We start from the raw sequence: 15,509 nt of genomic DNA, 5'->3' as shown, positions 1-15,509 counted from the left end.
AGTGGGGCTGGGCAGGATCTTGGTCATTGCATTTTTTAGGGTAGAAGGGATTGGTGGGTGACTTGGGAGGCCTCGGAAGGCCCTGTTTCTTTTTTTTTTCTTCTTTTTTGGATTTTTTTTTTGTTTAAAGTTTTATTTCTTTTTTTTAACGAAATAAACATTTAACAAAACAAAATTTGTGGAAAATCAAACCCCTGAAAACGAAATGAAAAACAAAATGAACATTTTTCATCTTCTCACTGCTAGTAACCACATTGCCACAGCACTATCACTGGAGATTACTGTGTTTGTTTTTTTCTGCTTGCATATTAGCAAGTGGCCCCTAGTGTCTGTATGGATTTTTGAGTTTGTAGCAGAGTGAGAAGAAGTTTTTTCCATTCAGTTTCCTTAAACAGCAATATTACAGGCCCAAATCCTTGACTAAGGAGTGTTATTAGGTAGAGATTTATATTGACTCACATTCACTGGCTGATAATTTAACTCCTTTTCGGTGTAGTTTACTCATTGTGTAATTTTTATTGGTTGAAAATTTTACCCATCCTTCCTACCCAAGAGGGAGAGAGAGGAATGAAGATTTGATTTTGCCTCATAGAAACATAGAAACATAGAAATGACGGCAGAAGAAGACCAAACGGCCCATCCAGTCTGCCCAGCAAGCTTCACACATTTTTTCTCATACTTATCTGTTTCTCTTAGCTCTTTGGTTCTATTTCCCTTCCACCCCCACCATTAATGTAGAGAGCAGTGATGGAGCTGCATCCAAGTGAAATATCAAGCTTGATTAGTTAGGGGTAGTAGGGGAAGTAACCGCCACAATAAGCAAGCTACACCCATGCTTATTTGTTTTACCCAGACTATGTTATTCAGCCCTTATTGGTTGTTTTTCTTCTCCCCTGCCATTGAAGCAGGGAGCTATGCTGGATATGCGTGTAGTATCAGTTTTTCTTCTCCCCTGCCGTTGAAGCAGAGAGCTATGCTGGATATGCGTGAAGTATCAGTTTTTCTTCTCCCCTGCCGTTGAAGCAGAGAGCTATGCTGGATATGCATTGAAAGTGAAGTATCAGGCTTATTTGGTTTGGGGTAGTAACCGCCGTAACAAGCCAGCTACTCCCAGCTTTGTGAGTGCGAATCCTTTTTTCTTCTCCCCTGCCGTTGAAGCAGAGAGCTATGCTGGATATGCGTGAAGTATCAGTTTTTCTTCTCCCCTGCCGTTGAAGCAGGGAGCTATGCTGGATATGCGTGAAGTATCAGTTTTTCTTCTCCCCTGCCGTTGAAGCAGAGAGCTATGCTGGATATGCGTGAAGTATCAGTTTTTCTTCTCCCCTGCCGTTGAAGCAGGGAGCTATGCTGGATATGCGTGAAGTATCAGTTTTTCTTCTCCCCTGCCGTTGAAGCAGAGAGCTATGCTGGATATGCGTGAAGTATCAGTTTTTCTTCTCCCCTGCCGACTCATCATCCAGAAGTCCCTCAATCCAAGGGATTCTGTTGCCAATTCAGCATTTGGTACCATATCTGGGAAGAGAGAGGAGGAAATTTGCTATCTGCCTGCTGCTCACTAAAAGAGTAAAATTTAAAAGCCTGGTGCATGCCAAAACCAGGAGATAAGTGAATATGTCAGGCTGGCGCATGCCGAGCGGATTTTAAAAGGCGCTCGCGTACACGCATATCTCCCGCTATGCGCACAAATGAAAAGCTCTGAAAAATGGGCAGGGTGTGAGCATGATCTGGGCGGTACATGGGCATTCCTGGATTTCAACTTCAAATTTGCCCTTAAATACTTCAGCGCCCAGGCGGGTTCCGGGATCCTCTGCTATGGAGGACGTGCAAATAATAAAATAAAGAAAAACAGATAGATCAGCAGGGTTTTAAAGGTAGGGGGCTAATAGTGGAAATGGGAGGCTATTAAACTATGGGTGTTTGGAAGTTCTATCCCTTACCTGGGCGAAGTGGGAATAAACTGGGAAAACTGGAAATGGCGTTGGCAAGCATGTCTACTAAAATCCTCCACTTACATAGTAGAAGTGGCATTTGCACGCATAGGCATGCACCCAACTTAAAATTGTGTTCACATATGCGTGCGGTCTGTCTGTTTTATAACATGCACATATATGCATGCATATGTTATAAAACAGCCGTGTCCCTGAATGCGGGCTGGCCGAATGCGCACACGTGTTCCCGGGTGCCCATTTAAAAGTTACTGTCCCCCTCTGTAAACAGCTAAGCACCTGCAAACAAGTTACATAAGAGAAGGACAGAAGAAAATTGTAGAGTTCAAGAGTATGCACAGTGGATCCCCTATATTTCAGGGGACATCCCTCAGGGGATATGAGAACCCTTTCCCACTTTGCCCAGGGTACCTTCACATTCTATCCAATGTTAAAGAAGAAACCCTGAGGGATAAATTAAAGGATCATAGATTCAAGATTTACTGCTTTTAAGTTGCATTTATGAAGATTATCTAAAAGACAAGTATCCAGGATCATATATTCATGCTGCACAATTTCTTCAGTAAAGTTTTACACTGGAACACCATCAGAGTGTCCAGCTTCTTTACTGGCACTAGGTAGAAGACAGTACATGTAATGATCAAGACTTTGGAGGTTAATCCTCCACCCCCACCCCCACCCCACCCTACCCACACAACAGAGAAGCTGTAATTTGGGGCTGATAGAATGAGTCCAAGATTTAGCCCCAGTACTGTGTGTATGCTCCGTTACCTTAAGAAGAGCCCAGGTTAGGGTTACAAATATGTTACTGAATATAAATTACAATGATGGCAATGTATTTCAGATGCCATATAGTTTTCCCACACTCAGACTTGCATCCGAAACGTTCCAGCCTTCTGCAGAATCAGCAGCAAAATCAACCATCGGCTCAGTCATGACACGAGACTTCAAGGTATCGACCACAATTTCGCAATTAACTTTACCTACAGTATTTAATCTATCTTCTTACTGTTTGGGCTTAGCAGAACAATCTGTTTTGCAGAAAGCACTCTCTTTTGTGCCTTATACAGAATAAGATCCATTTAGGGCTAGGGTCAATGTACATAAGCTCATTTGCTGTCTTAAGTTAGCAGTTTTCTTCAATTGGAACAGCCAGTTGCCGCGAGACAACACAATGCGAGAGAGATGGGAGAATGAGTTTTTCAAGGAGACACTGCAATGAGCTCTCACTGATGCGTTGGTGCAACAGACTATGCAAGTAAGTGCGATAGAGACACTATGAAATCGTTTTTGTTAAAAGATTTTATAAACACTTTCATATCCATCATATTAGAATTTTTTCAAAATAATTTTTTTTAATGTTGCATTTATAGGGCTCTTTTGCCTACATTACTAAAGCACTACATTTTCCAGTAAGTTTTTGTTTCAGTTTGGTAAAACAAAATTTCAAAATATTATTATTTGTGGCTAGCATTTTCACCAATTGTTTCTTTATTTATTTTTTACCTATCAGATTGGAGCCCTCTGGACACAGTTCAGTTCTATTCTAATCTTGGATGCAAGGGTTTTTATTTGTAGGATACAGGTTTATTTGCAATTAGTTCTGAACTCAGTCCAGCAGTCCATTACTCACTATGAATGTTGAATCCAGGTCTGATCATGCTAGGTTGCTTCACCAGCATTCCAGTTCAGAGACCTGCTCCAACATGCCACTAATTTGCCCCAACATTGTGCCTTTCTCAGCAATCCCTTCTTAAACCCACTGAGGAGCAATCTGGATCCTTGGGGGTAAGGCCTTGTTCCAGGCTGACAATGATCTGCTTCTGCCTCAGTTTAAGTAACTCTGTGGCCTCTTTAGCAAATCACTAGCCTTCACCCAAGCACATCCCATTTCAAGTCCTGCCAAATGCTTTTTTTGTCCAGATATCATCCCCTTCTCCAGGGATAACCGCAGGGATACCCCCATAGAACATCCCTGGGTCCCGAACCTATGATCTCAAAGTGCTTTCCTTAGCAAGACCTAATGTTTTCTCATCATAATCCAATTCAGGGTATCCCTGAAAAAAAGCAAAAATATCAGACATGATAGTTAAAACTTGCTGTTAAAAAAGAGAGAAATTCTGGACAGGTTTTAGCCTTTGAGAGCCAATGCCCTTGATGGCCTTAGTGTACCTGCTGACTTAAGGCACTGGCCAGTTTTAGTTGGATACTGGAGAAATTGCATTTAGCGAAAATTAAATTCAGGTCCTCTGAGTTTGGTCTTGGGGGTAATGGTCCCGCTAACCTAAAAGCACAACCCTATGTTTATTTATTTTATTGTATTTTATTTATTTATTTATAGGTTTTTATATACCGCAGTATGGACAGAGGACTGACCATCAAAGCGGTGACATTAGCCCTGCGGGCATACATCCATCCTGCATTATTCGATAGCCCCTGAGGCAGCTCTATAAGAAAGAGCGAAACTCGGCCAGAGTCGGGCATACTGCAATAAAGGGCTTTTTCCATCATCCGATTCTCTTTGTCTTCACTGCTATACAGCCTGGAGAAGAGACAGCTGAGGAGGGATATGATAGAGGTCTATAAAATCATGAGTGGATTAGAACAAGCAAATGTGAATTGGTTATTTACTCTTTCAAAAAATACAAAGACCAGGGGACACTCCATAAAGTTAGCAAATAGCACATTTAAAACAAATAGGGAAACATTCTCTCTCACTCAACACACCATCAAGCCTGGGTGTGCACATTGTGCAATTGCACAGGGCACCACACCCAGGAGAGTGGCAGCTGAAGAAAGAAGAGAAGCCTGCAAGGCTGCCGGTGGACCCCATCCCACTGGCGGTGAAAGGAAGGAGAGAGACCCATGAGGTCAGGGGTGGACCCCATCCTACCAGCAGCCAAAAAAGAGAGGCCCCCGAGGCTGCTGGTTGAACCTATCCCAACAGAAGCTGAGAAAAGGAAGAGGTCTGGGAGGCTGCTGCTGGACCCCCATCTCACCGGCAGACAAGAAGAAGAGGAGGCCCGGGAGTCTGCTGGTGGACCTCATTCACCAGCAGCTGAAGAAAGAAGAGGACCCCACTGGGCGGGAGCCTGTTCGTCTGCTCCTCCACCTGTGCCGGCCCTGTGATATTCAAAACACATGCGGTCAGCCATGTGCTCTATTCTGATCTCACAATGCACAAGATCAGCATAGAGGAAGTGCTAGCCCCACGAGATTTGAATAGTGCAGGGCTGGTGCACAAGGAGGAACAGCACAATGGGCTCCTCCAAATGTTTCCAACTGTGTGTGAATGGGAGCCTAACTGGGGTGGTGTGTGTAAGAAAGAGAGCCTGACTGGTGTGTGTGCGTGAATGAGAGCCTGATTGAGTTGCTGGAAAAACAACATTCTGTGTTAAAAAAAAAAAACAGAATGTGGAGGGGGACAGCACTGTAATTTTTTGTACAGGCAGCAGAAATGCTAGTACCGGCCCTGCACACCATTAAGCTCTAGAAATAATTGCCAGAGGATGTGGTTAAGGCAGTTAGTGTAGCTGGGTTTAAAAAAATGTTTGGATAAGTTCCTGGAGGAGAAGTCCATAAACTGTTATTGACCAAGTGGACTTGGGGAAAGCTTCCACTTATTGCCGAGTGTTAGCAATATGGGATCTATTTAGTATTTAGGATTTTGCCAGTTACTTGTGACGTGGATACTGGGCTTGTTGGGCCATAGGTCTGACCCAGTATGGCAATTCCCATGACTTACAGCCCATGCAATCCACAGTTCTAGGTGGATCACATGATCACATTCACAGCTTACATAAACTTGAACATATGACAGATAAAAAGAATACATAAAAAATAATTTAAGTTACATAAAACCACATCAGCCACCTGGTAAAGGAATTAAGATAACTGCCTAGCTGGATGCTGCATCAGAAGCTCTTAGTTTTCTCTTCTTTTTTTTTTTTGCTAATATTCCTTGTCCCCCCTGCACTATAATAGGTAGGAAGTGGAAGGGAAAAACAGGTTGAGTACCTGTGGCTTCTGTTCCAGTCAAGGGATTGATAGACGACCATGTGCATTGACCTTTGAATTCAGCACGAGTGAAGCAAAGTGGGGATGCATCATTTGCTACGGGCACCTTGCTGTCCTCAGGGTGCCTTGCTGCTGCCGAGGAATGATCTGGCGGGTCCTGGAATGGATCCAGGGCAAGTACAGGAAATGTTTCAAAAGCTCAACATTTGACTGAGGAGCCTGAAGCCCGGTTGTCCCCAGAAGTGCAGCCAGGCGTGGAATGCTTGGGAGGCAGAGGTCTGATGCGGCATTGTTTAAATGGAGATTTTTGCCTGGAATACTGATGGAGTGCTGCAAGGTCCCTGCGGAGCCCCCATGGAGGCGCAGAACAGCCTGGGGAAGTTCTGAGGGAAGTTCAGATTGCAGCATCAGAGGACAGTCAGGGCCGGGTAAGGCAGTGGGGGGGGGGCCCCAAGATTTGGCATTAGCCTAATTCTGGTGGCTGGTCTTCCTCCAGGAGGTTACCTTGGCTGCTCCTACTAACAAACTCTTCTGTTGGCTGTTCCTACCAACAAACTCTTCTGGATATCTGGAAGGTTGTATCCAGGACTGAGAAAATTCTGCTTAATACAAGTTCTCAGTTGTGCATCTTTTCCCAAGGAACTGAGACTAAACTGGGTGAGCATGATAGAAGACTTGAAGAAATGGAAGGGCACAATTCCTTCAAAGGAACTCAACTTTCAACTCCTCAAGCTTCTGGTGTGGTCCACATAAAGGATAATTTACATCTTCATAATAAGCCGGAGCTTCTTGAGAATAAAACTGGGGCTAGAAATCAACATTTGTTAAATTTCCCCATAACTAGATTAATATTGGTGCAGCTGCTGTTTATAAGATACATGGGAGAGGTATGAAAGATCCCTCAGGGGAAAGATATAGCTCTCACCAAAATGTATTATCTTCCAGTAATGAAGCAGAAGGTTAATGAGATAGAAGGAGGACTCTATTATTTCTACGGACAGTTTGGATTTGTCTGCATTCCTTCAGGCTTCTCAAGGTGTGATTTCAGCAAGGGCAACACTACTGGTTACCTTTTCCTCACAAACCAACAATTTTTTGAATATAAAGATATTTCCTTCTGGAATCAGAGAATTCTAATTATTCTTGATGTTGCTCATGTCACTAAACTGAAGAGGAGGTACTTCCTTCAGTTGAAACAACGAGTGGTTGCATTGAGAACTACTTTCTTCTTCCTGCTATATCAATGGCCATACGGTTTTCTACATATTCTACGGTTTCATTGCATGAATTCATTTGTAAATGGTTAAATACTAATAAAAAAGATAATAAAAAACATTCACATCAGCCTCTACTGTCTGAAGCTACTTGACAAAATGGACGGCAAATCCTGATCACTGATAGCTCAACCTTGACAAATAAAATCGATAGTACATATTAAATAAAAAAATATTACATAAAATACATAAAACCCCTACAGCACCTGCCTCACTGTACTGGCAACCTAGCAGCACGAACGGTGCAGTCTGAATGACGTTGCAGAAACCAACCTGGGGAAGGGAATAGAAAGCTAAGAACACAGATAAGGCAACAATAAGGCAAGATGTCTAAACAGAGTAGAACAACCAGGGGTGCACCACTGGCGGAGATGTAGCCACTGTTGCAGATACAGTTGGCTTGCAAATATAATAGATTCAGCCAGCAAACTATGATGATGATGAATGAGTACAAACAGATCTTCCCAGTAATAAATTTAGCACAAGTTCCACTACATCCCAGAAAACCATTTCACATCTTTACTCATATCTGGCTATCAGTTGTGACACAATGTAATTGCAGTTCCAATTTTCAAAAACAATTCTGATTTCAATCCACCTTGAGACTCTCTTAGGAAAAGGCAAAATGTTGTTGAGCTGAAAACATTTATGGTCAACATAATATCTTTACTGCAACAATATTTCTGTGAAATACTGGATTTCTAATTATTCTTTCACCATAGACAACAACAAAATCAAAAATTCAAGGAAGGATACAGTTTGGAAGAGGAAAAAGGATAATGAGAAGAGAAGGAAGTCTTTCTCTCTCTCCCTCGGCTCCAGTTCTGCTCCCCCTATTATCAAATCCTCTTTCTCTCCCTTACAACTCCACCTCACCATGGTAACCTCTCAAATAGACACCACCCTAGTGCTTATCCCCTTTCCCACACACAGAATAGATGATCCCTTATAACCTTCTTCCCCAGCTGATTCCCTCTCTTATCTCTTAGGCTGAACCCATCTATTTCTCCCCCTCCAGTCCCCTTAGTTAACCCCCAACACCCATGAATTCCTCTCTTAATGTCCTCAGCTATCACAATCCCCCTCTTACCCCCTTCCAATGCTATCTCCTGCCACCCAGCTCCCACAGTTCCTGCAGCTACCAGGGCACCTGCCACCTCCCTCACAGCACTCCGACCACGGTCCCACACTCTCTTGAAGCATAATGTGGCCAACACCATGGCCCTCTCCGTTAACGCCACTGCGGCCACAACATCAAGCTCCTGATTGCCACCGTGTCACCAAGTCCCTAGCTGCTACCACCCACTTACTTCTGCTGGTGCCAATGCTGCTGCTATTGGTGCAGCTCACCTCCCCAGTGATGTGGCCTGCCTCAGCATCACTCACTGATGGCCCACACTGGTGCCACACTCCAGCAGCCCAACGCAGCCCAAAGCTGCAGCCTGACTATGTGTACTCCTGTGCCCAACTCTACTTGTGCATGCATGTTCAAGACAAGCAAAAACTGCAAATTATTGTAATAAAAGAGACTTAAACCTTGTGGCTACTGCTGGTACTGCAGCCTCTTGCATTTCACGGACAAGCAAAAACAGAGTACTGTATTATTATAATATACAAACAAAACAGCTTAACTTATCCAGTATATCGACTAATTGCCATACTGGCCGGAAGGTGGAAATTATTAGCAAGAGAAATATTGGGCTCTCTTATTATTCACTCTTGACATGTAGAACTGCACAGCACAGTGAGAGTAAAATGAAATCACAATGCACACAAGAACATTTGTCTATCATCAACATTCAACACTTATCTGTTCCAATGGTAGGTTTTACCTGTTTGCCACCAGGTGTCCACGAGAGTGCACCTGTTCTCTCCCACCACTTTATAAAACCATTCCCAGGCTTCATGGTTGATTGGCTCGCCCACTAAAACCAAAGCAGTAAGTAAAAGAAGTAAAATATACCTTGACCAAGTTCTTTGCCCTTGCATGAAGAATACTGTTCATTCAATTCTTTTTTTTTACACAATGGTCTGTGTCATCTCATAACTGATAGTGTTTAATCATATCATGGATACTAAATAGCAGGCCTGGATTTACCAATAGGCACACCAGGCCTGTGCCTAGGATAGCAAAACTTTCAGGGTGGGGGGGGGAGGGGGCAGCTGAAGGTTTGCTGCCTCCCAGCTGTGCTGAATCTCACCAGGCAGAGAACAGCTTTCTGCTTCCTGCTCCAGCCCCTCCCCTCCCAGTGCAGAGAACAGGAGGGGAGGGGTGAGGCTGAAAGGAGCAGAGAAAAGGAAAACTGCTCTACTTATTCCAGCCCCTCCCCTCCTGTTCAGTGCAGGGAATAGGAGAAAGGTGAAACTAGAGCATGCAGCAGGGAGCAAAGGAAAGCCCCTCTCCCCCTGTCATTCAGGGAAAGAGCAGAGCAAAGAAGGCTGGGCTTTAAATTTTATGCTCTATTGTCCCTTGTGTGGGAGGGGAAAGGAGAGGGGGAGGGTGTACAGCACCATCAGTGCCTAAGGGCAGCAAAATCCTAAATCTGCCACTCTTGAGTAATGTTAACATATGCGGCATAAAGCAGCTTTACCACCATACAGTAGATATTAGTTACTGTATTCATATTACAGCATGCGATTCACTAACTCCCTCCAATCCATGTAACTTGGATACTTACTGGAGAAGTCAGCACATCTTTAGAACAAAAGTGGTCTGAAAACCCATGAATTCGGATCGCAGTACGAAATGCCCATGACCCAAGTATCACTGAATAAGAGTGGTTTTCCTGACTGCAGTCTCAAATCGCAAAACTACAATCCAAGAAAACTGCTATGCAGTTTTGCAAAGTCCTCAAAATGAATCTTCAATGGGAGAACACTGTAGACAGCTCCTGTATCTGGGGGACCCCAGATCATTTTCTCCCTTTTTTTGTTGAGTGTAAAGGCTCCCCTGGGCTTCCCGCTCACTTGGCACTGGGACTGCAGTGGAACCTTAGTGTCACGAGCCCCTGGTCACAGCCACCCAGGGGGGTTTCCCCCTGAGGGACAACAAACCACTCCATAAAGACAAAATCTGTCCTATATATTAACAGCCCCTTCCAAATATCACCAATCAAACCAGCCAAGGGACAGCAGGGTAACATTGAACAATTTCTATTAAATGCACTAGCTAAGAGGATCTTTCACAAATTTTAAATCAAACTCTAGGGTTTTGTCTTGTTTGTTTTTTTTAAAGACACATACTTGATAGCTAAAATTCAATGTTATAAGCGTTATTCACCTGAGCCCAGGGTTCGTAGGGTAGAGCGGTCATACTTCTTTACCCAGCTGTCTTCATACTTCAGCAGCAGGCGGATAGCAGTGGGCGCACCATAAAACTGATTAATCTTCAGCCGCTGCACCATCTCCCAGTATCGACCTTGAAAACCCCCAAACATAAAAACAGCTTTCGGGTTAACATGAAACAAGCACGTCCAGTGGGGGGAAAAATAAAGCATATGACACTCTGATTTGAAAACAGTGATGCATCTCAATGATTAAGGACTTGCCTCCAGATCAATGAGTTCACAGATGTGCACCTTCTACTGTTCTGAACAGAGGTGTTGAAGGGTGGGCAAGTGAGATACTTCAGCAGCTCTTTATTTATTTTATTTTTTAATTCAAGGCAAACTGCACAATTGACTGCAGATTGCAAAGGCAGGGTCACGTGTCAGGGACAAGGTGCAGCCCCATCAGATCCACCAGCACAGCTGAACTGTTTTGGGACCCCCAGTGATGCTGATACCAGTAGCTCAGCAACCTGTTTCCCAAAGGGCCTTGGATGTTTGACAGAACAGGCGTAGAAGTGCACGGGATCCCTCTGAAAATTCAAACACGGTCCCCTCACCTGGATTAGGGTACAATGGAGTGCTCTCAAACAAGACAGTAGTGGCCCCATTGCAGAGCGGCCCATACACAACATAGCTGTGCCCTGTGATCCAGCCGATATCTGCCACGCAGCAAAATATATCGCCTTGCTTGTAGTCAAATACATACTAGAAGGAAAAAACAGTCGTGGAATATGAACTCTTCTTGTGACCTACAAGACGAAGGAACCATGTGCTACTGTGCAAATCTGATCTAAGTGTACTTCTCCTCACAAAATAAATGCCCAAAACACATTTACACTTCAAACATTCATGGCTATACTTTATACAGTACCTAAAGGGATTAATTACAACTCTGCCATAATATTTTGAGGTAGGGTTCTTCCACTATTGTTCAAAGTGATATGACCAGAAGTCATTGCTCCCTTTCAGGTGAATTTTCAAAGGAATTACATGTGTAAATATAACATACTATTACAGCAATTTTCAAGGGTAAAGTGCATTTACACATGTAAAACTCTTTTTTAAGCATGTAAAAGTTTTTTAAAATCAGGCCCTTTGAAAACAATGACTCACTTAAACGCATGCTTCTCTCCCATTCATTTCATGGATAAAGCCCTTGCTTAAAGTCTGCGGTGACCTCTACATGGCCAAGCCCAGGAACCTTTACTTGGTCTTCATCCCCCTTCAGCTATCTGCTGCTTTCAACACTGCTGATCACCTCACGCAGAGGTTGATTTTATAAGCGTTGCTCGTGCAAAAATGCCCACATACAAGAGTATGTGGGCCGCTTGTGAGCCACAAAGATTTTAGAAAGTCTCGAATTACAAGCATACACACCGTGCACACATGAAAATTAAGGGGGCGGGGCATGGGCGTCGCAGAGCGGAGCCAATACTTGAGCGCGTAAGCACGCATCGGCTTGTTAACCACATGACTTTACCTCTGTTCCTGATAAGGAGCAAGTCTGGAGATCTCGCATTTTGGGCCTTACAGTTCAGGGTGAGTGGACCGGTCAAACAGGGGGCATGCAGAAAGAAGAACCAGAGGGGTCTGGAAGACGTTGATATTACCTGGACAAAGTGGGGGATTAATTGGAAAAACAGGGATTGTCCCTCACACAAGCATGTTTTACATTCCGCGTACACGTAACCTCTTAAAATTAGGAGCACACTTACGCGAGGTAGGCGTATTTTAAATCATAGGCGCGCAAGTGCGGGCGAATGATTTAAAATTCCAGAGTCTCTTGGCTCGTGCACCTATTCGTGTGTGTATGGGCACACGTGCACTCGTTTAAAAATTAGCCTGTTAGATTTCAGGACTTGGTCCTATTTTGATTCTCCTCTTACCTATCTCATTGCAATTTTAATGGATCCTCTTCCAACTCTACCTTATCAGTGCCAGTACTCTCATGGGCTCTTTCCTCTTCTCTTGGTTATAGTTTGTTTTTTTTATTCTTTTCTTTGCTGTGTAATGGTCTGATACATCACGGGGCATTTAACTTCCACTCTGACTCAGGAGCCAAGCACTCTCACCTTTTGCATGCTTCCCTACTCTGCCGGGAAATAGCTAATAAACTCATTACCCTACAGTTGGCATGGAGATGTGCTAATTCTGGTGCAGGTTTGAACCTGAGTTTTAACAGCTGGGTTTTGTCTGTGCTGAAAGTCCCATTATCTATATACTGGATTTACTTTAGCACAAGAAAACATTTGGTTCTTTCCCCTTCCTCTTTAAGTAAAAAAAAAACAAACAAAAGGAAGTTACAGGACCCTTTTCATGTCTCAAATGTAATTAGAAAATAAATCTTAACTTTGTATTCACCTCAGATAGCAGAGAGACAACCATTAAATTAATAAATGCTCCTGTCTCTGACTTATATTACTGCTAGGCATCCTGCTATAAAAAGGAGCCCAAAGGGCCAGTCACACCTCCATTACAATGGCCGGGTGCGCAGACCTTTTTGTTCAGATAAGACTATATAATCACTGTGTTTGAGGAATAATTAATTTATGATGCAATACAATTAAATACTATTCCTCAAATGTTTTGTGCAGAATTTTCCCATCATAAGGTCTAGCTCCTCCACTCCTCTCTCTCAAGCTCAATGACCCTCCCCAGCTGTCTTCTCCCTTATGGCTTGAACCCCTGCCTCATGCTTAATCTCTCCTCCCCCAGTTCACTCACTATCAACTTCCGCCCAGGGTTCACCTCTCTCTCATCCTTTTCCCCCACCATCTTTCTTTCTCTGCCCCCTCCAGGCTCAACCCCCATTCCCTCTCTCTCTCTCCCCTGCCTCCACAGGAAGCCCCACATAAGGCTTGAACCCTTCCTCAATTGTCTCCCCTCACCCCAAAAAGATCTCCCTAGCTTTCTCTCTATCTGACCCCTCCATTTAGCATGACTCCAGCTTTCTTTCTGTCTGCCCCCTTCAGGCTTGACTCCTGGGGGAGAGAGAACAGAGAGAAAGCTACTCTCTCCTCTACTTCTCTCCTCTCACCCTCACCCACTAAGACCCTCTGGCTTTCTATCTATCACCCCCATCTTTAGCAAGATCCCCCACTCTCTCCTGCCTCCCCCTAAGCTCACTGTCCGTCTCGCTTTTTCAGGCTCCCCCAGACCCCCCCTCATTGCTCCCTCAGTTCTTCGAGTCACACAGGCCAGGGCCATCATTCTAGGCTCATCTCATCTGGCCTGCACAGGCCTCCACTGCCACTGCTGATGCATCCTGGCGCCTGCACCTAATTCTGCGCAATGCAGAATTCTACCAGGAGTACACATACTGCTTTTCATAAAGTAAACAGTGTCGTCAGCAGTATGTGACAGATTGTGCCGAAGGGAGAATGTGGCTTGGTTGTTTAATTACACTCTTTAGCAACTTAAAATAGACTGCTAGAACCATGTATGGGGAGGAATATGAAGCATAAGTGCACTGCTTGAACTGCACAGAGCAATAAGAAAACTCAGAATAAACTGAGAGGTTGATATTCTTTAATTTTTAATTTTTGACAATTGTAAAGCTCTGTTGCGAAGTTATGTTAAATGGAAACCAATGTGATGTTTTTCTAAATGAATGTCGGCATACAAAACTACGTAAATAAATAAATATTCAAAACCCATTTAGACGGATAACTGAAAAGTTATCTAAATGGCAAAATGGTGATATTCAACTCCGTATGCGGCTACATTCAAGAAGTTATGCGGCTAAGATGTAGCTGCATAAAATGGGGATGGGCCAGAAGCGGGCAGGAGGCATTTCCTGGAGGAACTGGTTATGGGGCTAACTCCGATATTCAACGTTAGCCGCTTCACTTATGCGGCTAACTCTGGTCGAGGCACAGGGCTGTCCTAAAGTTAGCCGGTTATAGACAACTTACAAAAGTCGGGTATATTTGCCAAATATACCCTGCGAGTTAGCCAGGTACGTTTATTTAGAATTGCTTTTAATGACTGATTTTATTTTATTTTATTGTACCTTTCCTATGTGTTATTGTCATCATGAGATTTATGAATCTTTGTTGTAATCCGCCCTGAATGAAAGAAGGGCGGAATAGAAATTGTTTTAAAATAAATAAATAGCCGAGCCGCACAGCAGCTAAAAATGGACCCCTGGAATTCACATATCACATTATGTGCATGCACACAACCCATTTTTACTGTATAAAGATTTAAAGCACAGTTTCTGCAGCAGAAACTCATTCACTCTTTAGGTTTCCAAGCATTTTAGGACCGTGTCATTAAAACAAAACTTAGGGTTTCATCTCTAGAAACTGCTCCATGTTAAGTTATGTTCCTTTGTTTTTCCTTCCTCCTATTCAGACTTTCAAAGGAGCCCATCAGCAACAAAATACTTTGTGTGCTAGTACGATGTTTTGGCTCCTTTCCCGAATGCTATCATCATTTTCCATGTGGTTATTGGGCAGCCGCCACATTTCGTCTCATTCATGCCAGATCTAAATAGGCCACCTGCCCACTGCTAACTGCCTCAGATAGCATACAACGGGCATTCCTTCGTCTCTCGGATCCCTGAAGTGGCATTGGGGCTGCAAACCTAAGCTTGCGCGTGCTCGAGCTGTGCTCCCTGACCATTAAGACACTGCAAGAATCTCCACCCTGCAAGAACCCGCTGGACATACGTAAGCCAATCATCTTAACATACTAAGCTGGACCCATATGCTTTCTTTAACTGCTCTATCTCACAAGTTCCTTATTTCTTTCTCTGTACCTTGCAGTAAGTACCTGTCTGATGTATTCCCCCCCCCCAGCCCCCGATGTAATTTGGAGTACCTATGACATATTTCTTCGATTTATTTAATTTATTTAAACAATTATTAACTGCCTATTAACGTTTCTAGGTCAATGTGCCTTATTTATTTAAGATATTAGAATGAAAACATTAACGTGCT

The 15,509-nt window shown here is 43.6% G+C and overlaps 1 protein-coding gene and 1 long non-coding RNA gene across 2 annotated transcripts in view; one reads left to right on the top strand and one right to left on the bottom strand.

Moving 5' to 3' along the window:
• Positions 1-15,509, bottom strand: part of ACSS1 (acyl-CoA synthetase short chain family member 1) — a 279,756-nt gene that overhangs the window by 163,495 nt on the left and 100,752 nt on the right. The window contains exons 6-8 of the mRNA XM_029594504.1: positions 11,124-11,271; positions 10,518-10,655; positions 9,070-9,162 (exon numbers count right to left, since the gene is read on the bottom strand). Coding sequence (XP_029450364.1) covers positions 9,070-9,162; positions 10,518-10,655; positions 11,124-11,271 — 379 coding nt within the window. The remainder of the gene's footprint in view (positions 1-9,069; positions 9,163-10,517; positions 10,656-11,123; positions 11,272-15,509) is intronic.
• Positions 15,130-15,509, top strand: part of LOC115087382 — a 53,399-nt gene continuing 53,019 nt past the window's right edge. Inside the window, exon 1 of the long non-coding RNA XR_003855508.1 lies at positions 15,130-15,239. This is a non-coding gene — a long non-coding RNA (uncharacterized LOC115087382). The remainder of the gene's footprint in view (positions 15,240-15,509) is intronic.

Source organism: Rhinatrema bivittatum, chromosome 3, assembly GCF_901001135.1.
Source record: "Rhinatrema bivittatum chromosome 3, aRhiBiv1.1, whole genome shotgun sequence".
Classification (NCBI taxonomy): domain Eukaryota; kingdom Metazoa; phylum Chordata; class Amphibia; order Gymnophiona; family Rhinatrematidae; genus Rhinatrema; species Rhinatrema bivittatum.
Note: the sequence above shows the minus strand (reverse complement) of the source record. Positions and strands in the feature narration are given on the sequence as shown.